This window comes from Pyricularia grisea (assembly GCF_004355905.1).
Source record: "Pyricularia grisea strain NI907 chromosome Unknown Pyricularia_grisea_NI907_Scaffold_2, whole genome shotgun sequence".
Classification (NCBI taxonomy): domain Eukaryota; kingdom Fungi; phylum Ascomycota; class Sordariomycetes; order Magnaporthales; family Pyriculariaceae; genus Pyricularia; species Pyricularia grisea.
The window spans coordinates 8082599-8108118 of NW_022156717.1; the positions used below are offsets into that span (position 1 = coordinate 8082599).

The window sequence follows — 25520 nt, forward strand, 5'->3', positions numbered from 1 at the left end:
TTTCGAGGATAGATTGGATCTTTTGCACGCAACAAACCCATCAACCGCAAAACCTTCCTCTTCAATCTTGATTCTCAATCAGTACATGGTATTTTGGCCGCAAACTTTATTGTGCAGATGCTACAGTCGGTCTTATTGATATAATTCCCTAGCAATTAACTGCCTTTTTATATCGAAAAAGGAGTCCGGTTCCCGATTGCTTCGTCACTGATACACAGCTGACGTCGACTTGGCCTGTCGCTGCAATCAGCATGCCGTCCCCACGGCGTTTGCGTCTCCTGTGCATCGTCGCCATTGCCGTTCTTTTCACTCTGCTCTTCACATCCCGCCTCCGCCAGGCTAGCGATACCGATGCCAACTCTATTCAAGGGTTGTACCATAAGACTAGGACCGCCATCGACAGAGCCCGCGCTGATGGGCAAGCCGCCTTGCAGAGGTCCAAAACTGGAGCAGACAAGGGTCATCTAGCTTTGGACAAGGATGCCGATGGCGATATTGATCAAGACGACGAGGTTTTTGCCCAAGAAATGTCAGACCGCCTGAGGGCCGCCGAGCAAAAAGCCAAAGATTTAGCAAACTCCAAGTCGCCCAATAAGCCAGATGCACCCAGAAACATTGTCGGTGTCGGCAGCTCAGCAGGTGGCCAGACTGCAAAGAAGAAGACAACCAAGCCGGCACTGGCCGAGGTGGAAGCAGACGAGAAGCCAATGGTGGGGACGAGCGAGGACGAGGAGGTCAAGGCAGAGCTCGACATGATACTTCGGAAATCTCCAGGTAAGTGGCTCGTTATGGCTTTAAAATAAACATGTGACTGATGAGAGGCGCACCAACAAATGCTAATTTATATGGTTCTCCAGTTGTGATCTTTTCGAAATCGTACTGTCCGTACTCCAAGCGAGCGAAGGGCATACTGCTGGAAAAGTACAGAATAGAGCCAGCCCCTTACGTCGTCGAGTTGGACCAGCACCCTCTCGGTCCACAGATACAGCAGAAGCTGGGTGACATGACCAAAAGGAAAACCGTGCCCAATATCCTCGTCAACGGGAAGTCCATCGGCGGTGGCGATGAAATTACCGAGCTCGACGCAACCCAGAAGCTTATCACGACTGTTAACCTTTACGGCGATAAGCACATTAAAGTGAAAGAGCGCTTTCCTAAAAATGAGGCTGCGGCATGATTTAGCATGTTGCTTAATTCGATCCGCCTTCCAACCCTTGCTTCCTCGTGGGAATGACAGCTGTAACTGGGGCCAAATTAGGGGCTTTACCAGCATACCTGCTGTAGGCAAATACGTGTCTATTACACGGTGATGCGGCCACTTCTAGCAGGTCAACGAATGGAATTTTAACCGGCATTGTGTGTGAGCTCTTCGAGAGCTCTGGATTAACGAGTAGATTGTCATGACATTCGGCTCTTGACCGAATCGTGGCTATCTGGTACTCGGATGCATCGGCCGACCAGGACCTCGGGACTCAAACAAGTTACGGGCCTACCATAATGACATCGAACTGTTCCCCCCTCCCCCACAAGAGGTCAATCCCTCTTTCCATCTCAAATCAACTACCGTCAGCATTTCGCCATTCACATGAATCACTTGGACATGGGCAGTCACTAGGGGCCGACATTTGGTGTGGTGCCCACCGGCTGGCCATCAAGGTGTCACATGGCTCCTCTTTTGCCTCATGCAGCTCTCAATCTTCTCAAGCAGCAGCATCAGTGAATAGACTGCCCACTTCTCCTTTGCTGTATAAAAGGGACAGTTGGCGCATGTTCGCGTCCTGGTTTGTTGATGTTGACTTGCTCTGCTTCTCAATCATTATTATTGTTTTTGTTTTGGTTTGGACGCCAATAATCCATATTGCTCATCCTTAGCTTCAACATCCTCACGCTCAAACAACACCATGGACCTCGAAACCTTGCTCATCGTCGCCGAGGAAGCTGAGCTCCCAGCTCTCTCGGCCCTTATGCGCACAAATAGTCGAGTTTATGCTGGCATTATCGAATACGAGCAATCAATTTGCAAGACTCGCATGCAAAGATACATGCTTCCTCCTAGCTGCGACGTCATGTCTACTCGAACACCTGAGCGAGAGGTTTACCCACGCTTCTCTCTAGATAGCATCGGTGAACTTGAGCGCAGGCAAAAGCGGATTGCCTGCATAGTCAACGACAATATCCTCTCGGCCAACAACACCATCTCAGAAGAGTGTCGCTCGCGTTATGTATCTGGGTTGGAGCGCGCGCTGCACATCTGCGATCATATACTTGATTTGGGCAACCAAGATAGTGAACGCAAAGCTCAAGTCGAGTACATCGAGTCGTTATCCATCGTTGATTTGGCATTCCTGTTCGAGGCAGCTTGGATGGGATCCGTCGGATGGGCCCGGACTCGGGGCGCTGACACCACCACGGATCCGGACTACCTGCACAAGATGCTAGCTTTTGAAGACCTCGTTCTAAGGCAAGGCTCGATGTTCCTGTGGGGCTTGACACAGGGATCGGATAAGTTCTGCAAATACTCAACACGACAGATTGAGAACGTGGCCGCAGAGATACACGATTGGGAGTTCAACAACGGCCCCAAGCTGCCATCGCTTCGCCTGGCTGTCATTTACACATTTATCGAGAAGAAAAAGTGCACGTTTGTCAACTTCACCCAACATATGGCCGCCATCGTCGAGAGGGAAATCAAAGGCCCGCTGCCGCCAGCAGGCAAAGATGTTACCAAGGACAATCACCAACAACCCTGATTGTCTCTGGGTTGATGAGAGTTTGCTTAGCTGGCGCTGAATTGTCCTGAAGCTCTTGTGCATTCACGAAAAATGCACGATTCGTCTTTTTTTTTTTTTTTTTTTTTTTTTTTTTTCCTTGGCTCGAAGATGCAGCATCTGTTAGTATGAATCACTGTGACATTGAAAAGCGGGCTGGGAATCTGCGCTCCGTTGCCGTTGGTTTTGCGAATTCAGCTTTGAACCCTCGTTGGATTTTGGCCGGATATGTTTGTGTTCGTTGCTTTTTAATGGCTTTGGTCTGGATATCCGGTGTTGGGGTGTTTTTGTTTTAGCATCGCTAGAGCAGCGTTGTCTCAAGAATCAGCTATGGAGTATATCGATACCTTTTTCCTTGNCCGAGACCGAACTTGACGCTCTCTTTTTTTTTTTTTTTTTTTTTTTTTCCTTGGCTCGAAGATGCAGCATCTGTTAGTATGAATCACTGTGACATTGAAAAGCGGGCTGGGAATCTGCGCTCCGTTGCCGTTGGTTTTGCGAATTCAGCTTTGAACCCTCGTTGGATTTTGGCCGGATATGTTTGTGTTCGTTGCTTTTTAATGGCTTTGGTCTGGATATCCGGTGTTGGGGTGTTTTTGTTTTAGCATCGCTAGAGCAGCGTTGTCTCAAGAATCAGCTATGGAGTATATCGATACCTTTTTCCTTGACGGTCGTATTGGAGCGAACAGTGTCTTCGACTACTTCTGGTTCTAGATTAGCGTTGCTGGCTTCCTTAGGTGGCTTGCAGGGGAAAACTCGGTGCTTCATGATACAACATAACAGCAGCTATTCTCCGAGAGTCTATTGGGCTTTGATTGCTTTTTGCACCATAATGACCCTGAACATAAAACGACATTAGGTGTCAGGTCGCAGCTCAAACCCCTTGTCCCCTCGGCGCTTCGGACCCGAATACGGTGTTGCTACCAATGAGATGATTGTATGAGTTCACACGAGAAGGCAGTCTGTGCAAGCCAGAGTGTACTGGTAAATATTATGAAATATTTTATTTTGCCTTTGGATTGCAAATATATGGGGACCGTGATGATGAGTTCGGCATCAAAAAGAAGACGCGGTACGGGAGGCCGCTGGTAGTCGGATACATAGACTCTAGGTACCAGGTACCTACACATTCTGTCTCGCGACAGATATGCCATTGTGTTCAGGTACGTATATTTATTTTTGACCAAAGTTGATCTAATGAATTGGATGGGATAATGGCCCAGGGCTTCGACACGTGGGTATTGTTATCAGCCACCAAGTAAATAAAGCAACGACTGACAGTTGACACCAGCGCCGATCGATCGTCGAGTAAGGAAATAATATAAGTCAGGGTTGTGCAATATGCAAGCGAACAAGGTAGGCCTGTGGTGCTCGGTTGGAAAAGATCCACCAAGTGTCAACATCAACTAACCCATTCCTCCGGGTCGAGAGACAGTGACAGGCTAAACTAGCACATGGCACCACCTGGTACGCTAAGGTGTCTACCGGCAAGCTGGTAGGTAGCATGTGCCAAAATATAATTGCATTTTAATTACTAGCCACACTAACTACTTTAGTCTGCGTGGCAACTCCGTACCTACTCGTACAATCCGTACGTGCGTGTCTCTCCTAGCCTATAACAAGGCACACCTGATAATTACCTAGGTGTTAGGGACCTTGGTTATCTACCTACCTACCTAAGTAGGTAACCTTACCTTACTTCTTACTATACGGAGTACTGCATGCACCTAGGTAATCATTCCCTCAAGCCCCTTAAGGGCCTTGGGTAGGACTTGCTTCCATGTGTACCCGTCAGCCGTATCGCAAGTTAACGTGCCTTTCTTTCCCTCTCTGATGGAAAGACGCTTTGACTGACGGGGGTTCGCTCGGTGGGGCTCAATGGGGTTCGCTTGGAACCTGGGGCCAAGTGTCAGTCAGCTAGCTAAGGTAGGTAGGTACCTTCTGGGTAGTGTTGGTAAAGGGGCTTCTCGTTCTACTTCTTCTATTCTAGTTCTAGTTCTATTTCTAACATCTCCACTGCTTTCCGGCTGGTTCGGATTTGACCCAAGATTTCTGATCACGATTGCGGCGAATTGCCATCATTTCGCACCAGGTAGCCTTAATTAAACGTTAAAACAAAATAGTGTCAACCGTCATCTGCCCTACAGTGCCTTACCCGGTGGAACCCAGCTGTCTACTAGACTAGGTAGTAAGTAGGACAGCTTGTCGGGAGAGCCACTGCGGTTTGATGATATTTTTGGCGCGCGCGTGTCGGATTCTTAATACGTAAATTGAAACCCCTCCTTTTTTGCCTGCATTTTCCAACCCTGGCTGTCGAAAATCCCAATCTCGAGGCGCATCAAATTGCCTCAGCCCTCCAGCCAGCCTCGACTTGGCTCCAATCGAGGCGGACAGGGGTCAAAAAAACAAGGCACGCTGGCAACTCCCTGCATCTCGTTGTTTCGAGATTCCCGCGACGAGGAGAAGGACCCCCATGGCACTAGGTCAATTCTAGCCATAACGTCCTGCGGCTCTTTTTTCTCTCTTTCTCTCTCTTTTTTTTTATTTTTTTTATTTTTTTTTTATTCATGTTCCATATTGTTTGGGGGGTTTTTATTTCCTTTTTTCTTATTTTTGTCGGTTCTTAGTTTTCCTATCCCCAGCCACTTAATGTCGTGATTTCTAGTGTTATGTCATTATTGTTATGATTATTTTTATCACCTTCATTCTTCCTCAATTGACTTTTATTGCTTTCTCGAGCGTCAGTCTTTTGAGTTACGACCAGACGGTACGCTAGATTCAGGCTCCACTTGAGCCGGTCCTCCACGATTGCTGGTTCGGATACGCACGAAAATCGATTCCACACCAATTCACGAGCTCCAGCTAAAGTAACTGAACTACACCTACGTACATACATTACCTCCCCTACCTCTAGGTACATACCCAACCACCAACCACCAACCACCTACCCACCTTAGCCAGTCCGACGACCAGTCGGTCGACGACCAAGCCACCGCCTCACCACCACCCCTTCTCCCTGAGCTGGTCAAGCCTCATCTCAGCAGGAAGGGGACAGGGCAAGATAGAACATAGGCGAACAGACAGACAAATATTCCCCACCCAGTGTTCTCCTGTTCATCCGCCAGCCTCCTCGCCGCTTCTTACGAAACCCACAATGATGATCTGAAATGGGCGGCGCGACCTTGACGATTGCCTCGCCCCCAAAGGCGCAACTGCCAGTCCGGTCGCATTCTTCACCTGACCTAGTGTTGCTGTCATCCCACTATCCTCTTTCCGAGACCGCACCATCCAAGGGCCTGCTGCCCCTGCCCGACTTTGATGTCCCACCGCTGGAAGACTCCATCTTCCTCAAGCTCAAGGATTCTAGCGTCACAACAGTATCAAGCCTACCGGCCCATGGCCCACGCGCATCCCAAGAGGCCCTGACCGCCGGTCTCGACACCGGCAGAAAGACAGATGCCATCCGACCTCATACATGGAGACCCCTGCGGGATGAAAATGACCTTGCCGACATAGCATCGCCGCCCCAGTCCTACCCCGAAGAGACGGACTCAGCAGGAACTACAGTCAACCTTTCCGATTCCACACGACTCCACAGGTCTAGAACCGCTTCTGGTTCATATGTCAACTTAGGGAGCCTATCATGGCTACCCGGATCGCGCTCCCGGAATTCATCCTCGGAAGATGAACGCTCAGAGGTGCTTGATGAGGCCGCCGAATATGACAAGGTGCTGTCGCCTAGGCGCATATGGGGTCGTGACAAACCAGGCTGGGGCATTGGGGCGAGCAAGTCTTCGGATTCTCTCAGTACAACGACACGCGCCCTCAACAGAGCCAATGTCTATCTCACCAAGATCAAGCAAAAGCCACAGACGGTCTTCGTCAGGAGCGGGTTAGGTGCGTCCCCTATCAAACGGAGCTTCGAGACGGTACGCGCCATCAAGGATGGTGCAAGCAGTGCTTATGCTTCTTCCACGGACGTTAGTGCAGTGGATGAGCTGGCGAGCACGCCTGTCACCGGTTCAGAGCGTGGGTCCGAGATAACGGCGGCTTCGGTTGTGAGGGACCCTCTGTGGTCCCCGTTTCGCGACCTGGATAGCGCATACTATGCCTTTGTGGGCAAGCAGACTACTGCCCATCGCATGACGATTGTCAAGACGGCGCTGGTCCCGTTTCTGAATCGGTATACATATGACCCCTCAAACAAGGACGCAGATGCTCTCTCGCCCGAGGATGTGGAGCGCCGCGCCACCATAATGGGGAAGTGGTGGGCTGTCATGCTCCAGCTCCTTGATGAGAATAGCGGTCGGGTCGCCTGGGACCAGGGCATAACAGCAAGCTTGCTCCCCGACCCTACCCCGGAGCCTCTTGCCGGCCTTGACCGGCCGATTGTACTTGGAGCGATCACAATGCTCATGACCAGACCAGAGTGGCGACTGGGCACACCTCACTTCCGCCCGCTCGCCGAACGATGTCCATCCGAGAAGGTACGGGCACGCTCGGACTCCGGGGCTTTGTCCCTGAGCGACACCTCGTTCATCGCTCGATCGACCGAGCGAAACGTCCATGATGTTTTCCTATCAAACTTGCTTAGCCAGCTCGCCGTCGTCATAAACAAGCTCTCTCTCTGGAAAACCCCAGAGCCTCTCATCACCTTTGCGGGCAAGACTTTGGCGTATGGATTCTTCTTCGTCCCGGGCGTAGCGCAGATAGTCGTACGCCTGTGGGGGCTTGACGCAAAGCCTAGCCTCATCACTAGGGTTGTGGATGAATTTGGGCTGCCCCGGGTGAGCCTTGGGGAAAGTGACGACATTGTTGCTCTGTTCCCTCCGAGCCTGGGCTCACTGGGCTACTCGTCCGTCAAGAAGCTGAGAGAAAAGCTTCGGCGCCCCCCTAAATTCCCATCTCAGACACTCCACATTCCGTGGTATGGGCCATGGGTTTCAAGGTGGCGTGGTGGCGATACCAACCTCTTCTTCGTCTTTTACAAGCACTTTTATCTAATTTCGGAGGAGTTTATGCCAACCGGCCTGCCCCTTGTCGAGAAAGCACGCGCACCGGCATTCGTACTCATACACGCCCAGTTGCTCTCCATCTTTGATGATACCATCAACCGCCAGGTTGCCTTTGAGGCTCTGATGCGACCGCCATTCCCAAATTCCATCCAAGGGGCTGACGCAGCACTTGCACATATGGGGTCGCCACTCCCACTTGCCAACATGTTTCGTGGCATGGACGAGAACTGCCTCATTATGCTACTGAGAGATTTCCTATTGATGGCTAACTGTCTTAGCGGAGCGCGGTATGCTTTCGCCGAAGCCTTTATGCGCCTCTTGAAAGCTGCAACTAAGCGGACGGGCCAGTATGACCACAATGCCCAGCAACTCTTGTGTGATTTCCTCCAAGAAGCTCTCCAAATCTATCATGTGGCCCCTTCTAGCCCTGGTGATGGTGGAATCCCGGGTTCACCTCCGCTGATGGGCTATGTCGATTGGACTTTCTGGTTCGATGTCTGTAAGAGGATGCTATCCAATAACAACACCATGTCCGAGATTAGAACTCTGTCGTTTTTGTTTTCGACATGGGATATAATAGCGGCGGATCCAAGTAGGAAGGAGGCATTGTGTATGGATTGGCTACTTGACGAGGAGGTTTTCGCAAAGTTTTTCTGCAACTGGTGCCCCATGGTCCGGGCATATTATCTGAGGCTCCTATGTTGGAGAATTTGCCGCGATTCCGGGAGCTCGAATGAACTGGACACTCGAATCTGGATCTTGGTCTCCAAGAGACTCAGGGACACATATTCGCAATATCTCTGGTTGAAACAAAAGGCAGAGCGGTCGGCTTTGGCTCCCCCTTCGACAACCCCGAGTCCGCCACAGCCAGGCAAACGTTTTATGATCGTGCGCAACGAGGTCATGGGAGCATCATTTCAAGGTCTGCTGGCGAACCCCCTGGCCAGTCCCCAAAGAGCCAACTCGCTTCCGCAAGTTGACTTTAGGGACTTCGACGGCTATAATTCACACAACTTTACGACGGAAAGCAACGATGGCGTTGACAATCCTAGGGATGCACAATCCAACAAACGGCGATCCCTTTTGGGGAGATTGCGAGGCCTAAACGCACCGGCCGGTGAGGGCAGACCGCGAAACTATGGCGAAGAGCTAGAAAAGTCACGCAGGGACACGGTGGTCCCACGACAGTGCTCCGAAGGCCCACCCCTCCCGCCCAAGGACGACAACCCAAGCCGAGCTCCGCCGTCCCCAGGCTCGGACTCGACTGGTTCCGCGCCCATTTTTGACGCGGAGCAGTATGTTTTCAAGTTCACACTCCACAACATACCATGGCATAACGGCGTACCCGCCTATCTCAGAGAACAGGTCATTACGCGGCCTAGGCTGCCTGCTCCAGCACAGTCGAGAGTCAGTTCGAAGCTGGCGTCGGCGGGCTATCGGGAAGAAGACACTGTTCCCTTATCGCCAGGTCGTCCGCCATCTACCAGGGCCGTCTCGGGCTGGATGCAGGGCGGCTTGATCTCAGAGGCCAGAAATGCACAAAGGAAGCCTGGTTTGTACCAAAACACGCAGCAATGCCTATCTCCCGGCCTGGAGCCCCGCGGGAGGCCATCGTTTGGTGGTGACAGCAGCCGGAGTGAGCTCAGGTTGATTGGGGAGCTTCCTTTCGAGAATTCTACGGCTGCCGGCCCAAAGCCGGAAACACGACATCTGGAACTACCAAAGCCCAAGGATGTGGAAAGCAAAACTATGGCCGTCGAGCCTACTGGAATACATAAAACTACGTCACGTTATGCGGGGCGTGCGCTTGCGGAGTGGAGCTTGGTCGTCAGCGAGTGCAACTCGTTCGTCGACCGACGACGTGAAGAGGGAGTTCTCGGTCTGAGGGACGTCGAGGTCCCTATTCTGGCAGCCGAGGGCTTACGCAGGGCTGGATAGGCCCCGCCACCTCTGCGCAACCACAACCAGCAGGCTCCTCGTTTAAATTTTTATTCCGCGACATTTCGTGGCATGTATGCTGAAGCTTTTATGTATTTGTATGTTGCATATCTTGGTTAAAGGCGTTTTGTTCAGGCGATATGGCGTATTCATATCCCTGGTTCTTTATTGGGCTTCTTTTTACTTTTCCTCCATTACCCACTAAACCGTGCCGTTTTCGTACCATTTTCGGAGGGTAGGTAGCCTTTCTCGAGTTTATGGCATTAAAGGATGCATATAGGCAAGGAGTTACACATATACCTTATAAAATTTCCTAATCTCTTCAACCATTTAAGCCTCTCTATCTTCGTGGCGATATCTTCGTCAGCTCGAGCATGGTGGGATATTAAACGCGCAAGCTCGAGCATTCATCCAGTAACATGTAATCGACGTCTAGGCAACGACAGGGTCATTTACCAACTAAGCTTCAATGTCCCATGGATGAAGTTGTAATCGAAGCGGCAGTGACGGGCAAGAATTACTGCAACCGGTATCAGCTAAATTCGGTTGGCAACTTGACTGGTGTCGTCGTCGGCTTGAGAGTGACATTGGGATGTCGTCGTTACCCCACGGGCTGTTTTTGGCCTTTGGCCCTGTACACTCGGTAACTTTGTAGACATGGTCAATCTTTTTTTTTTTTTTTTGGTTATTTCGGTCTTGTTGAACTCTGCCGAGTCTCTCGTCAAGGAGCCCGGGATTCATCTGCTATAATCTCTAGCGATGCCGGTAGGTCTAATGACAATTTCCAGTACGCGAGGTCATCGCATACAGTCGTAAATGCAACATGAAACCCAAAATGCGACAAGAAACCCAAATATTTAATATGCCAAAATCGGGAGCAAATCACTATCATCAACAAGAGGTGGAAGCACTGAGTCATCAATGCCCATTGCCGTTGCTACTGTGTAGCTTGCTCGCCAAAGCGGCAGCCTCAAGAGCCTGCTTGACATCTGCGACCAAATCTTCGGCTTCCTCGATGCCACAGCTGATGCGGATCAGATCGTCGTAAATACCAACGGCCTCCCTGCTCTGGCGAGGGATACCTGCGTGGGTCATGACGCTGGGCAGCTCAACCAAGGACTCGACACCGCCCAGCGACTCGGCCAGGGTGAAGACGCGCGTGGTGCTGCAGAAACGGTCGGCAGCAACCAGACCGCCCTTGACGCGAAATGACAGCATACCGCCTCCCAAGCCGTCCCGGTGCTGCCGGCGGGCAATATCCCGTTGTGGGTGGGACTCGAGCCCCGGGTAGTTGACCGAGATGACGTAGGGACTTGTCTCAAGAAAGGCAGCGACGGCGGCGGCGTTGCGCGATGCCTCGCGAGCACGCAGGTGCAGCGTCTTGAGTCCACGGTGAGCCAGCCACGAGTCGAAGGCCGATGGCACGGCACCGATGGCGTTTTGCAGAAAGCGCAAGCGGCTGGCCAGGGCGTCGTCGTTACAGGCTGCCACACCCATGACCACGTCGCTGTGGCCGTTGATGTACTTGGTGACACTGTGGACGACGATGTCGGCGCCAAGGTTCAGCGGGTTTTGGATGTATGGGGAGAGGAAGGTGTTGTCGACGACGACTAGGACGCCGCGCGCGTGAGCGGCGTCAGCAACAGCACGGATGTCAACCAAGCTCAGGGTAGGGTTGCTGGGCGATTCGATCCAGATGAGCTTGGTCTCGGGGCGAATGTGCGAGCTCACATCGGCGGCAATGTCGTGACTAAAAGTCACCTCGATATTGTGTGCTTGGGCGACCTGTGTGAAGTAACGATGCGTTCCGCCATAAACATCCGAGACTGAGATGACGTGGGAGCCGCTGGCCAGGCTTTGCAGCACGACAGCTGTGGTGGCGCTCCCCGAGCTGAAAGCAAAGCCATGCCTGGCGTTTTCGAGAGAAGCGACGGCCTCCTCAAAGTTGTCACGGTTCGGGTTTGCGCTGCGGCTGTATTCGTAGAGACCGACAGGCTGTGACGGCGCTGATTGTCGGTATGTTGTAGAGAGTGAGATGGCTGGGATAACCGCTCCTGTCGTTGGGTCTGGGGCGCTACCGGCGTGGACAGCTCGGGTCGCGAACCCACGGGATGGCTGTTGCTGTTGTTGCTGGTGTGCAGCCGCCACCACAGCAGGGGCCTGTTCGTGGAGATTTGAGGCCGTCATTGCTTATGCGACAAGGCGACTGGTGGGGGCGGGGTCAAGTCGCCAATGGGGGGGAAAATAGATAAAAAAAAAAGGAAGAAGATTTGAGTGCACCAAGCTTTCGGTGCCGGAAATCTGAATTTGGTTCTTCTTCTTTTTCTTTTTCTCTCCTCTGTTCCCCGAGCGTCACAGAGAAAAGAAGGGGGTTAGGTAGGGCCACGAGAGTAAACAGCCCTTTGATTTATGTCTCTGCGTCTCACCCCTGTGCTGCGACAAAGCCGACTTTGCCAAGTTTTTTTTTTTTTTTTTTTTTTTTTTTTTTTTTTGTCAAAACTGGAGGGAGACCAATATGGAGCTATGCGGACTCGTAAATGGGGCCCTTGATGATTTCTGTTATGCCGACACGCGGTACCCCAATGGATCAACCACTTGAGGATGTGTTGGTTTCCTATTCTTTTCCAGGTAGGAAGCGTAGCCGTGAATTCAGATCCCTGTTCTCTTGTGGTTCTTTAGTAGGCCTTTGTCGTGTGTGAAATGCAATGGCAATATTCTTAGATCCTTGATATAAGTATGGAGGAGGCCTGATGACGCCTTGGAGGTTTCGGGCGGGCGTGCTCTACTTATTATAGTCGTCGAGGCAGGGAATAAATAAATAGAACAACAATCAATGGCTCGAGGGCGAAAGAAGCCAGTGATTCTTCAACCATAGACAAAGCACCGCCGCTTACCTTGGGTTTAAAGCGGCTTAGAAAGACTAACACTGACTAATTCATAATAACCACATTGCGCCTTCAATAAGCTTCTGGAAGGACATAATGATGAGCAATCACGCAACCATCCGTTTGTCGGTGTGCCCGTCAATTTTCAGGGGGGACCGTGGCGTTCCGCGACAGAGGTGTTCCATCTGGGGATCGTTTCGAGAACGACATGAAAAATATTAAATAATAAAAAATCAAGAAACAAAGGTCTTACAAATCCACATGGGTGGCTGGCCTATAGCTGTGAAATTTTTTTTATTTTTATTTTTATTTTTATTTTTTTTTTTTGACGGGGGGTTTATTTTTTGATGGTATCTTACCTAAAAGTACCTAACCCTTTTTGGTATCTCGTCTATACAGCCAGCCACCTTAGACATCTCAAGGCAAGTTACTTGGCTCATCCAGTTCGGGTACTCGGCCGGACCCAATCACTGGTTTACGTAAATTTGGTTGCAATCATGGTCAGAAGGCATGCATCCGCAAGAATTGGACTTGGAATTGAGAGGCGTGTTACTCCGTACTTTCAGGCCCGAAATGCCACCTCATCCCTGCGTCGAATGCACAAGATGGGGAGGTTCCAAACACCAGCTGGCCCGGTGATCAAAGTCTTGCCAGTTTAGGCTACGGAGTATCTATCTGCCCTACTTTGTGTATTGATTAACAACCTAAGCTACTCAGTAAGCTTCCATAAGTTAAGGTATCTATGGTAGGTACCTTAGGTGTCTTACTTACACTGCGGCACCCACCGGCAGACATTTGGGAGGAAGGAAAAAAAAAAAAAAAAAAAAAAAAAACTAGGCCCTCGTGCTTGCAAAAAGCACACTTTCCCTTTCTGGTGTACGTCGGGTTTTGGCGGTCATAATAATTTCAAGTTTCCTAGGGCTCCTTCATAAGTCTGTCTTTTTTCTTCTTTTTACTTTTTACTTTTTCTCTTCGGTGGCGATCAAAAACCGTCCCGCCCATTTGCATTGTCTTGGCGTGTCACCGCCTGCAACTTGACAGTCCGTCCAGTGGCGTTAGTTGCCCTCTTGTCTCCGAGTCAGCAGAAATGCCTTGCAAATCCGGTACTCTATCCGTACATACGAGAGTGGATTCCGAAGCACTAACAGCGGGGCCCTGAGGCTTCTTATTATTTTTCTCTTTTCTCTTCTTCACAGTGCGCCACAAAGGCGCTTGCTCCATCATCATACCGCTCAGCACCAGATCTCAAGTATCCCGAGGATAGCCATCTCACACCTTTAATCTTTCACATTTACAAACATAAATAGATATTACAAACCTGGCTATTCAACCAAAGTAAGAAGACCAAGGACCAAGATTAAAAAAAAAAAAAAAAAAAAAAAAAAAAAAAAAAAGAATTCAATAAAAATATAGTAGTCTGGAGGCGAGGTTGGAAACTGCACGGAGAATAAGAATAAGAGATTGCATCCTGCGATTACAAGCCCCTCTTTTTGATAGTTATTTAGTGTACATTGGTGGTCTACCGACCCTGGAGATTGCTAGACCAGGGCGAATCGGCCTCCACGATTGTTGGGCCAAGAGTGGTGATTTTTTGTTTTTTTCTGGTAACAAAGAGTCACCCTCCTCACGCCCGTCATATCTATGGTGGTAACGCTCCCCTTTTCTCTCACACACTTAGTATACAACCCAACCGCCTTGAAACTCCGACAAAATAATAAGAAACTGTAGCCGAGAAATGAATATGTGCATATTGTATACAGTGTAATTTAGTCGTTACTGCCGGTGCAGTGGTAAATTAGTACAAGTTGATGGAAGATGCTCCACGGGCGATTGCAGGCTTCTGTGCAGTTGTCTCTGGCGATAGATAGCCACCCAGAAGTTAGTTGCCTGTCGTATCTTTGGCAAATGCCCTCGGATCAAATTCCGCTAGGCTTGGGGACCGTGACCGAAAAAGAAGGACCGCATTAATCTCTCGAGACGCAAGGGCCCCAAGATGCAGAAAACGAGCAAGACCTCATTTAAATGTAGTCGCGGGCGCTCTTCTGCATCTCAATCAGGCGCCACCCTCTAGTCTCTGGGTTGTTGACATCTTCAGGCATGCGAGTGATACCAATGGCATAAGTGACAAGCTGAACACGGTCCTCCATGCCTGCGGCCAGCTCGCCCGACTTGGCATTACGATACACGTGGACCTCCTGTGTCCTGCATGTGATGATGAAGACAGGAATGTCGCCAGGTTCCAGTAGTCGGGCCTTGAGGATATCCACGCCGCGGATATCGACGATTTTCCCGTCTGATTTCATTCCCATCTGGAGATACTGCTTGGTGAGTGCCTCATAAACAGAAAATTGCGCTTCTGAAAGCCACAGCTTGAGCGTCTCAACGTCGCCCTTGACGTAGGCATCGAGCACTTCGGGCAGTATGTACTCTCTGAGGTCGTTCAGGAAGGGCTCTAGTTGAAATGCGGGATCCATCTGGCGCAATTTTTTGATCACCATGGCCGTCTCGTTCTCTGCGAAGAAACCGGCGACACGGTCGGTGATGCTCCTGGCAGTAGAAATCAAAGGGTTTTCCGACTCCTGGTAGACCTCTTTCATGCCAAAGACTCCCTGGACGAACTTGTTGGAGTCACGGAAGTCCCGCCATGCCTCCTTCCATGCCGCGTCCTTGTGTAGTGTGACGTTTGTACCGGCTCTAACGGGCAGGCGAAACAAGAAAACAGTTAGCAATGTAAAAACTTGGTCTCGCAGTGATTGCGAGCACCTGTCACTTGTGTTGTAAACTTACTCAGGGTCCTCCTGCATGACCGGGCCGGCTTCTGCTGGATTCTTCTTCAGCCGAGCCTCCCTCCGACGCCTCCGCTCCTCCTTGTCCACCCACCCACCATACCTGGAGCTGCTGCCATCATCTATAACATCCTTGACGTTTTTGTAAGCCTCGGTCTCCCGTATCGGCTTTGTGGCCTCGTCTAGTGCTCCACCGGTGACGTTGGCAGCCTTGCGAACGCCCTTCATGACGGGCGTCTCCCAAGTCCACGATGCTCCCTTGCCGATAGCACTGGCTGTGCCCTTTATAACTGTCCCGGCCGTGTTGGAAACGACGCCCGAGGTTGCCTCGTAAGCCTGACGCGCGCGTCGAACCGACTCACTCTCGGCCATGTGTTGCGCGGAGGCAGCGATAGCTTTGGTAGACTCATTCCACTCCTTGGACTGTTTGAACTCGGTCTGCATGGTCTCCATGAAAACTTGCCAGGGCGTCTTGTCGCCATGGGTGGGTGGAGGTGGCAGATCCTCCTTCTGCTTCTGCTTCTTCTTTTCACCATTTTCCTCTCCTTCCTCGGCACCATCCTTCTCTTGACCCTTGTCTTTCTCGCTTTCACCGTTCTTTACATCTTCTTTTGGGTCAGAATCTGTCGAGCTTTTTTCCTTTGACGGCGTCTCTGATTCTTTCGCGGAAGTTTGTGATTGTTGGAGCGCAGAGAGGGTCGGATGGAAACTTCGGAGTTGCTGTTGAATGGCAGGAAGTCTACAAGGTATTGAAGTAGTGTCACAAGACAAAACAGAGGGAGATGACAACAAAGAGAGACGAGAGGATGAAATGTGTTTCCTGGCAGTGCTCGACGAGTATAACCTGGCTGGCAACGGTGAGGTTTTGTATGATGAGAGGGAGGGTGCAGATACCCTGCGAAGGGTACTGCGCGAAAGTGCCCTCGTATTGGCAGCCATCGCGTCTTTTCCAAAGCGAAATCCCAAGCGCGACACAGGGCGTGGGCTGTGAGGATATTTCTTGACCTTCGCCAGAGAAGTCAAGGCGGGTTGTGTTTTTTTTTTATCCCCCTTGAAAAGCCTGGGGCCAATAACCAGAAGAAGAAAAAAAAAAGAACCAGCAGAGCTTATGAGCGACGAGCTGCACAGAATTAACCAGGCCAGGCCCGACCCCGGCATATTTTTTTTGCTTTGGTTAGCCAATTGAAACCGAGTATGGAGCTCCCCTAGGGCCCACTAAAGTGCAAGGGGTGCCTGGCAGGGCCTCCATCGCGTTCCTTTGCGTGACGTTCCACACTGAGTAGAAATTTTGATCGGTCGTGGACTTGGATTGATTTCGTTTGTTGACAGCGTCGGGAACAACAAAAAACAGTCTCCAGTTATCTCCGACGCATAGAAAACTAAAGGAGAGCAGGTATTTCGCTGCTGCTTCCGAACACCGGAGCAATCCGGCACATCGAGTATTGCCGCAGCCTACGGTGAGTTTAGCTGATATCCTCACACGTAGCCCTCCTAGGTAGATGCAATCCTTACTGACAAGTCTTTAAAGCGTGTCCTGCTTTCGAAACCTTGGCCAAGATGCAAAGAAGTCTGGCGTCCCGACTCCCAACGAGGACTATCACTCGTTCGATCCTCGCTCAGAAACATAACACGCTTTTGCCCCAATGGAGGAGAGGCTTTGCCAGCGAGAACGGCCAAGTGCCGGCCTCGGAGTCGGCCAGTCTCGAAGGCCAGGCGACGTCCGATCCTAAACGGAGTCCAGGCTCCGGCGCCTCAATTCTCTCCAAGATGGCAGAAAGCTTATCCAAAGTGGCAGCCGAAAGCACGCCCAAAATTGGCGCACAAGCTCTGAGTGCTCACAGGCAAGCCGTTAGCGAGGAAGCCGACAAATCCAAGGGCAAGATGTTAGACAGTGAAGAGCCATATCACTTCCATATATACAGCCATAAACACAACACGCATGTCACTGTGACGGACCCGAATCGCGACGCCATAGTGTCTCTGTCTACCGGGAACCTCGGTTTCAAGAAGTCCGGCCGCAAACATTACGACTCGGCTTATCAGCTTGGGGCTTTGGTTATTGACAAGCTGCAGGAAAAGGGGTTACACAACAAGATCAACAAACTCGAGGTTATATTGCGAGGATTTGGTGCCGGGCGAGAGGCTGTGACCAAAGTTCTCATGGGCAACGAAGGGAGACTGTTCCGCCCCAAGATTGTTAGTGTCGCCGACTCAACGAGGCTCAAGTTTGGAGGTACCAGGAGTAAGAAGCCAAGACGTCTTGGATAGAAAGAAAGAAAAAGAGGGGAGATAGATATCAAATATCATGTCCACATCATCTGGGTTTTATTTGGTTTCTTTTTGTCTTCTTTCCTTTTTTTTCTTGGTGTACTATATCAAACTTTCCCCCTGTACTATTTACATGTACCTTGTCAATATAGATATTCAAGAGTTGCCATCTTAGCCTCTTTTTTTTTTTTTTTTTTTTTTTTTTTTTTTTTTTTTTTTTTTTTTTTTTTTTTTTTTTTTTTTTTTTTTTTTGCCTGTCTCCTCATTATTAAAAGTCCTCCTTGAAATGACTGCATGCATAGTTGCCATCTGGTAAATCAATCTGCTTTGCCCTCGACTCTCCAGGATCGGTTTACCCAAGTAGGTAGGTACTTGAGACTGTTCTATATGACGCAGGGACCGTGCCTAAAATAGTCACACGTCCAGCACTCGTCGATACTTAGTCCGTACCTATAGGTAAAATTTCTGATTTCTGTTGTCAAATTTCCTTCCGCCTTTTGTGCTGATCGGTCGGGTCTGGTCAGATGTCCGTGCCCGATTATAGGAACGTTCAATTTCAAAGGACTTTTTGGGACTTGAGTTGAGTTTATGACATTGCTAAACTTATGGTTATCGTCCGGCCTCGGACGAATCAGAAACGATAATCGAACCCCGCTGGTAATGACAGGGGTCCTGGGGGTAGACCCACGACAAACACCCTAGCACTTGGCCACAGCGCATGGCATGTGCTACATTTCAAGCCTCAGTCAGGCACGGCGGGGGGGCTTGGTAAGGTGACCGGGAAGTCCATTCAGTGAGGTAGGTGCCTACCAGGTAGGTAAGGTAGGTAGGTAAGGTACCTACCCTTCATGTGGCCGGTGGGTAACAGACCAGACCAGACCATCTAGGCCATGTAACTAAGGTACCTTAGGTACCTTACCCAAGCTAATTAATTGCCTGAGCTGGGTACCTTACCTTAGTTTGGGCAAGGTACCTACCTAGGTAGGCAGGCGACAGAATCAAATCGAGGTGAGGAGGAGTCGAGTCCACGCAACAAACAGAAAACGAGATGAATCCTGTCAACACTAGATCCCGACCGGCGAGCGATTAAGGAACCACACAATTCCTGGTGTTCTTTTTTTAAACCACATTTAACGCCTTTAACCCGTTTGCCCCTCACTCACTCGGCCGGCCAGTCAGCCTTCCTCCGAGTCCGCTATCATGCCAATACTGGACACACAAACCCCCTTATGATCCTGCGATGCCGCCGCGACGCTCACACAAGAAGAGCCGAGACGGCTGTAGACGCTGCAAGAGCCGCAAGATCAAGGTAAGCAAGCAAGCTGTATCTTTTATTTCGCAGGCATGACCACACGCCTAATTAATCCATCCTTCTCCCGATCCATGTGCTAACGCGCGGCTGGCCTGCTTGTCTGGGCTGCTCCTCTGTACAGTGTGACGAAGTCCATCCGCGGTGTGGCAATTGCACCAAACATGGCGTCGACTGCGATTTCGAACACCCAGGAGCCGTACGCATCGGCGGCGGCTTGACTTCTCCCGGGTCCACCAGGACATCACCGTCTACGTCTTCAACCGTCAATCCTCTGTACCGGAACCCCGGCGCACTGGTCCTGTCGCAAACCACACCACCAGCAAACAAGATCCTTGAGCTGCGGCTCATGCACCACTACACAGCCATAACCAGCAAAACAATCATTGTCACGGCACCTACCACTGAGGAAGTATGGCGCGACCTGGTGCCACAAATAGCATTTGGGGCGAACTCGCAACATCTTGCCGACAGCATCTTGGCCATCTCAGCCCTTCATCTACGGAGTATCTACCCACATGACCAAGAAATAGTCCGCGCATCCCACGCCTACATGGCCTCATCTCTTCGTGAGTACAGCAATATACTCACCAGGGGTATCAATGCTACGAATGCCGAGGCTCTTTTCTTGACTGCCACCTTGATCGCTATACAGTCTACTGCCACTCGTGTCTTCACCAAGGATGAGTCTGTGGTTGCTCCTCAACCAGGTGATGGGACTATACTCAAGAACCGGATAGCTCCCGTTGGCGGCTACAGCCTTCCACTGTCGTGGTTCCATGCCTTCCAGGGTGTCAAAGCTCTTACCGCAGCCTCTTGGCAATGGCTTAGGCATAGCAGTGTCGTGATACCTATCATTAATTCCCAACCCGTTTTACAACTGGACTTCGCTAGCAACCATTGCACTCATTTCGGCCATCTGCTGGACGGTCTAGAGCAGGAACTCGATATGCTGCCGTACGACGAACCCGGCCAGGTACCTCCTAGTCCATCTTGGGAAGCAAATGGCACGAATGCAACTGCCGCCGCCGCAGCAGCAGCAGCAATGTTTACCGCGTCTGCCTCTTTGGGCTCGGACGGCAGCAGCACAAACGCGCATCCCCAAGCATCTAGTGGTATGGGAAGCCTAACCACGAGCAGTACGCGACAGTCCACGAAGCAGGCCTATGAACATGCCGTCGCTGTCCTGAATTGGGCTCACAAGATACCTCACAAGGGCTCGCCCCTGGCTTTCCCTGCCACGGTCTCCCGGCGCTTTGTCGAACTGCTCGAGGAGCGCCGGCCACGTGCCCTGGCCATCCTCGCCAGCTTTTTTGCGCTGCTGAAGTGCCATGATTCGACTTGGTGGCTCCGCGGTATGGCGAGGCGCGAGGTTTTAGGCATCGTTTCGCTCTTTAACTCGGATTATTTTGGACCCGAGATAGAGCGGGAGTGGTGGCCTCATCTCGAATGGTCAGTCCGGGTAGCCTTGCACGACGATAGGGCAAATCCGGGGTATATTCCGCCAGAGCTTTGGGGTTCTTCGTGGCTCACAAGTGATGAGACGGAGCTTCGCAATGATGCTCCGAATTTTGTATCCCATATCGAGATGTTGACAGAGATGATCTCTGGCATACAGAGCTTCCCCGCCCCGGAGCCTGCCCGGAGCAGCTCTTGAAATTCTTTTGCTGCGAGTTGCTTAGGCACTACTATGCCCACATGAGCTTTCGAGGTTTCGTCTATCCTCTTCGGTGTTGGTCGTTACACCTTGCTAGCTCCAGGAGTTTGATGATGGTTTTGGTCCCTTGTTTCTTTGTATTTATACTCTGGTTTTTTTCTTCATGTCGACTGGTCACATCGTTCTTTTTTTTTTTTCCTTTTTTTTTGTATCCTTGGCAGCTGGAACTGTCCGATGAGGTATACCACTATTTCCGCTGCTTCAAGGTCCCTCCCTCCCTTCCTTCTCGGCGGCGATGTTTTTCACGTGGTTTGGGGTTCCCAGGCAGAGGCGCCTGGGCGGGAGTTTCTGGAGTAATGCATTGTGGGGTACGAGCTATTTGCTCTTGGTAATTTCTTTTTCATTTGACTTTACATTTGACTATGGCACCTGCAGGGATAATAAAGCCAACGATACGATACATGTGTAGGGGTCAACAAACATATATACATCAACTATCATGTACAACGGGTAAATACGTTCCTCTTGATCAAAGGTGAAGTAGAGGTTATTGGAAATACACTATGCTGTTTTAGGTTTCTTGTTCTTATGATCACCAGCCGGCTGGGACGGTGACGCCTCATGGTTGGCATCCTTGCGGTCCCGCTTGAGACCCTTCATCTTCCTCGTTTGCAGGTCACCAAGGTCCTGCTTTCCGAGGTGGATACGGCCCATCTTGTCTCCCATAGAATCGGTCGATATGTTCTTCTTTGTCCTTTCTTCACTTGTTTTTGGTCTCTTCATGGCCTCTTTAAGCATGCTCTCATCGGCTTCGCGCAGCCTACCCAGGCGAAAGTCCATGCGTGGACCTATCTCCTCCAATTCCACCCTTGGAAGCTTCTCGCCGCTCCTCTTTGTCTTGATCATGTAAACTCGCAGATGGAGTGCTGGCTTAGATCCATCTCCAGACCCAGCAGTCGCAGGGCTGTCCTCGGCGGTGACCACGATGACGTACCGCAGGCCCTCGACGTCTATCTTATCTGAGCTGCTGTCGCCACGGAACAGGTCAAGAAGGAGGCTCTTGGCAGCAGTATACTCGTTTTGGACCGTGCTCTCAAATTGAGCTCCCGCAAACACCATCAGAGGCCGCAGGCCAATGGTGAACTTGGATGTCTTGAACTGCGCCGTGCGCCGGTACGAGTCGGCATCAAGGTGAAGTTCTAGCATGTCAAGCACCTTATGGTTGAACATACGCACTAAGGTGAGGGTGTGCGGTCGCTTTTTACTGCTCGAGCCGAAGACGACGAGACTGGTGTCGCACTTTTCAGAGAAGAACTCGAGCGAGCTTGGGTCCTCGAACGGGTGTCTGCACGTTTGGTCAGTTGGACGTGGGGGATGAACAATTGGTTCACAACAGACCGCTTACATTGGGTTCTTCTTGGTGAATCTGCAGATAGTCATTATCATCAGTATCTACCCTTTATGGTAATTGCTCGTACCTAGAGAGGCGCAACCGCGCCATCTCCAACGCGTATAGAAAGACAGGCTTGGCTCGACAACATACTTCTTCGCAAGTGTTTGCCGCATGGAGAAGATGTCGGTAATGGCATCTTGGACAACTTGGCTGCAGCTCGTGCCCCGGAGGAACAGGGCCGATTTGGGGTTCTCAATGGCTTTTGGCGCCTTCTTTTCCAAGATGCGCTTGGATCGGGCATTGCGCGGTTTGCTAGCACGGCTGTCAGTTGACCAAATCCCAACAACAATAATAAGATGAGCAAAATAGATGGCTCACATTTGTCTGAGCATCTTGTTTGGATCGCGACTCAAGTCCTGTCACGGCAAATCAAGCATATGTTGTTGATGCTAGAGGCTTGCTATCTACCTAACCTTGCGGATGCACGCACTGTCGACGTGGGGAAGGAAGCTTTTGGGGAAAAAAAGGCGGTTTTCTTTGGCAGTATTTCCAGGCGGTGAGTGAAGTCTTACGCCAACCCTAACCCTGCTTCCGCATTTGTTTGCAATAACGACCTACTACACTACACTGTACCAATTACTCGAGGCAAGACAGTCCATCGTTGTTGAATTTGGGCCGAAATGTGTATGATATATGACATACAGTAATTAATCGAATTCCTCTTCTTTCTTCTCACATCACGACGATAAGCTCACTTCAAATTATTATATATTTATGGCCGATGCTTCCTCTATCTTACATAGAAATTTGATCTGATAATACAATCGTGATGCTTTACATGTGGTGGTCACAACGGCGGACAATCAGGAGCTCCTTACTGCGCCGTCCCTTTGTGTGGCTCCGAGCCATGATGAGAGTGTCCGGGAATCAGATGTGCCTCCATATTGGATATAGCTCCTTCCATGTCCTCCTTGTTGGTTAGGAAGAGCCCTTGTATCGCAGCAGCGCTGATACGTAGAGTCGTTCTACCCTCAGCTGGCTCGTCGAAGAAGCCGAGTTTGTAGAGTTTGGCGATGAATCTTTCCCGGCCGCTGCCTGATGTGTCAACATCACCATAGAACCTGGACCAAAGCTCGGCCGCTTGTTCAGGTGTGGCCTCGCCCACGCGAACTTTGACATCGACTCTGCCAGGTCGGATAAGGGCTGGATCAAGTCGTTCGACGTGGTTGGTTGTCAAAAATGCAATGCGATCTTCGCCAGCCGCCATGCCGTCTAAAACATTGAGGAGGCCAGAGTACGTCACTGTGGCCCCGCTGTACCCATCCGGTGACATCTCCTGTCGATTTCCGAAAGCGACATCAACGTCCTCGAGCAGCAGGATCGAGCGTGGCGGTAGTCTCATGAGCATGTTTGCCAGCTTGTCATCAGTGAGACCTCTCTCGACCAGGTTGACGATTGCCAGGTTGTAGTCCAGTTCGCCAGCGAGCGCGTGTATAAAGGAAGACTTGCCACTTCCGGGCGGGCCATGTAGCAAATATGTGCGGCGGTACGGAATGCCACGGTCGGCGTACCACTGGTGCCGGGAGAGAAAGTCTTGAACGTCTGCCACGATGGCCTCCTTGAGCCCCTTGTCAAACACCACTGACGCGAGTGGTCTCTTCCGGCGTGGGAGGCCCAGCTGTGCCCAGGACATGCCTTGGATGCTGTAGACTGGCGTCTTGCCCGCCTGTGCGCTCTTGGCTAGGGCATGAGCCTCCGAGAAGACGTGCTCGAAAACGTGGCGATGTGACCAAAGCGTAGTCAGGGTGACGGTCTCGTGCGGTTCTCCAGTCTGGTGATTGGCGGTGGACTGCTTTTCGCGATTCACTGCAATATAAGTACCGTCTGAGTGGCGGATAATGTGCCTCCCGTAGCCGGGCTGCAAGAAGAAGCTGGCCCTTGTTGCATCGTCGCTGGCGCCAAGCGGATCCGTTCTGGACGATTCAGTGGCAGTAGCGACTGAAAGATCCCGAATGCGGGTGAGTTTCGAAATGAGAAAGCCATGGGCGGGCCTGGGCTGTGACAGCCATGCCAAAACCCAGGGATACGACGGGTCGCGTCTGCTGATCTCGACGTTGACGAGCAGATTTTTTCGCAACAGCTGGGCGCCCCTAATGACCCCACGGCGCGCAACTGCTGCCGCTGCACCTAGGCTAGCGAGCCCCAGCCCTCCCGCAAACATTGGATTGTTATAGAGCGCTTCGATACCGAGGCCGGGCGCGCCCGATGTCACAGGTGCCAGTCCCGGCCCGGCGCCTGCTCCAGAACCAGCGCCTGCGCCCATACCAAACTGTGTAGACTGCATTGCAAGTCCACTCATCTTTCTGCTTTGAGGCTCATGCTCTTACGTCCGGTAAAGGACGTTTTAATGTAGGCGAACAACCACCGACAAGTATGGGGGTGCGCATAGATGAAAAACGAGACACTGAAGCTATCAAAGAGGGTCGCACGTGCCGTACCTCGTGATGTGTGTAAGGGCGGACAGTCGCATGGCGTTTAAGTTTTTGGGAACAGACCCACCCACCTTCGCGTTTGACGCGTCTCGTTAAAATTAGCACGTGGGTACTGGGTCAAGCCATACAGAGTCTACAGGTAGTAAATTAAAGAGTCCGAAAAGAAAATAAGCTTCCTATTAATTATGCAAGTGAAAGTGTATTTGTTTCGTTCACAAGGCGTATTATAGACGACCATTTGCCATTGGTGAGTTTTGATTGTTATTTCGAATAAATTAAGGTAGTAAATAACCCGTTTAAATGCTAAGCATTGAAAAATTACAAATAAAAGTGAAGATTTCAACGTTTTATTATTTTAATAAGTGACGAAACGGCCGTGTGTCCGGTAAATGTATAAACAAAGTTATTACTACTATATTATAGCTGAAATAAAAAGGTGGGGGTGAAAAATGTGAAAGTTGTATGGTAGGTAGGGAAGGAATTTTACAGTGAAAATTCAAATTACTAGAGGACTGCAAATTAAAATATAATTGTTTTAGTTCGAAAATTATTTTTTATAAAAATCTTTATTAAGGTCGTTTATTCGTAAATAAAATAAACTTATTTATTATTAACGGGCTATTACGCACTTTATATTATATATTTGTCCCAGTTCAACATATTATATAACACGGGAGAATATAAAAGGAGGCACGTAATTTAACTATATATAAATATCCTCCTTTGTGAATCCGGAACATTTCCCTACCTATAATTTTTAATTTTAATACTAATTCAAATCAGGTATTAATAATTAGTAAGATCGTTAACCTATTATAGTAAGTGTGCAATTTTATTGCAACTACCAAGGTGGGGGGTTAACCCTGTTGGGTTGCAATGTTTTTGCACAGGTGCTATACTTAATATATATTAGAAAAAGGAGTTATTATTTATTTATAAATTCACCTCCGACTGCCAAAGGATATTCTTATAATTACGAAGCCAATTTTGAAAAAAAAAATACGGCGGA

At 50.3% G+C, this 25520-nt stretch overlaps 8 protein-coding genes across 8 annotated transcripts; 4 read left to right on the forward strand and 4 right to left on the reverse strand.

Annotated features, from left to right (window-relative positions):
* Positions 1–52: 52 nt before the first annotated feature.
* Positions 53–2941, forward strand: PgNI_05011 (uncharacterized protein). The gene is made up of 2 exons (XM_031125052.1): positions 53–774; positions 858–2941. The coding sequence occupies exons 1-2, from the start codon at positions 252–254 to the stop codon at positions 1175–1177; spliced, it is 843 nt and encodes a 280-aa protein (XP_030985162.1). The 5' UTR covers positions 53–251; the 3' UTR covers positions 1178–2941.
* Positions 2942–5935: 2994 nt separating this feature from the next.
* PgNI_05012 (uncharacterized protein) lies at positions 5936–9721 on the forward strand (the record flags this gene model as incomplete). Its single annotated transcript, XM_031125053.1, has 1 exon — positions 5936–9721. One exon carries the CDS (start codon positions 5936–5938, stop codon positions 9719–9721), a length of 3786 nt encoding a protein of 1261 aa, XP_030984816.1.
* Positions 9722–10639: 918 nt separating this feature from the next.
* On the reverse strand, positions 10640–11908 carry PgNI_05013 (uncharacterized protein; the record flags this gene model as incomplete). The annotated part of the gene is made up of 1 exon (XM_031125054.1): positions 10640–11908. One exon carries the CDS (start codon positions 11906–11908, stop codon positions 10640–10642), a length of 1269 nt encoding a protein of 422 aa, XP_030985161.1.
* Positions 11909–14624: 2716 nt separating this feature from the next.
* On the reverse strand, positions 14625–16331 carry PgNI_05014 (uncharacterized protein; the record flags this gene model as incomplete). Its single annotated transcript, XM_031125055.1, has 3 exons — positions 14625–15300; positions 15394–16131; positions 16237–16331. The coding sequence occupies 3 exons, from the start codon at positions 16329–16331 to the stop codon at positions 14625–14627; spliced, it is 1509 nt and encodes a 502-aa protein (XP_030984820.1).
* A 618-nt stretch (positions 16332–16949) lies between these two features.
* On the forward strand, positions 16950–17660 carry PgNI_05015 (uncharacterized protein; the record flags this gene model as incomplete). The annotated part of the gene is made up of 1 exon (XM_031125056.1): positions 16950–17660. The coding sequence occupies one exon, from the start codon at positions 16950–16952 to the stop codon at positions 17658–17660; it is 711 nt and encodes a 236-aa protein (XP_030984819.1).
* Positions 17661–18657: 997 nt separating this feature from the next.
* On the forward strand, positions 18658–20626 carry PgNI_05016 (uncharacterized protein; the record flags this gene model as incomplete). Its single annotated transcript, XM_031125057.1, has 2 exons — positions 18658–18969; positions 19094–20626. Exons 1-2 carry the CDS (start codon positions 18901–18903, stop codon positions 20624–20626), a joined length of 1602 nt encoding a protein of 533 aa, XP_030984818.1. The 5' UTR covers positions 18658–18900.
* Positions 20627–20772: 146 nt separating this feature from the next.
* On the reverse strand, positions 20773–22501 carry PgNI_05017 (uncharacterized protein). The gene is made up of 4 exons (XM_031125058.1): positions 22398–22501; positions 22170–22340; positions 22032–22052; positions 20773–21971 (listed from the first exon to the last, which is right to left on the reverse strand). The coding sequence occupies exons 1-4, from the start codon at positions 22409–22411 to the stop codon at positions 21188–21190; spliced, it is 990 nt and encodes a 329-aa protein (XP_030985163.1). The 5' UTR covers positions 22412–22501; the 3' UTR covers positions 20773–21187.
* Positions 22502–22893: 392 nt separating this feature from the next.
* On the reverse strand, positions 22894–24378 carry PgNI_05018 (uncharacterized protein; the record flags this gene model as incomplete). Its single annotated transcript, XM_031125059.1, has 1 exon — positions 22894–24378. The coding sequence occupies one exon, from the start codon at positions 24376–24378 to the stop codon at positions 22894–22896; it is 1485 nt and encodes a 494-aa protein (XP_030985160.1).
* Between the last annotated feature and the right edge of the window lie 1142 nt (positions 24379–25520).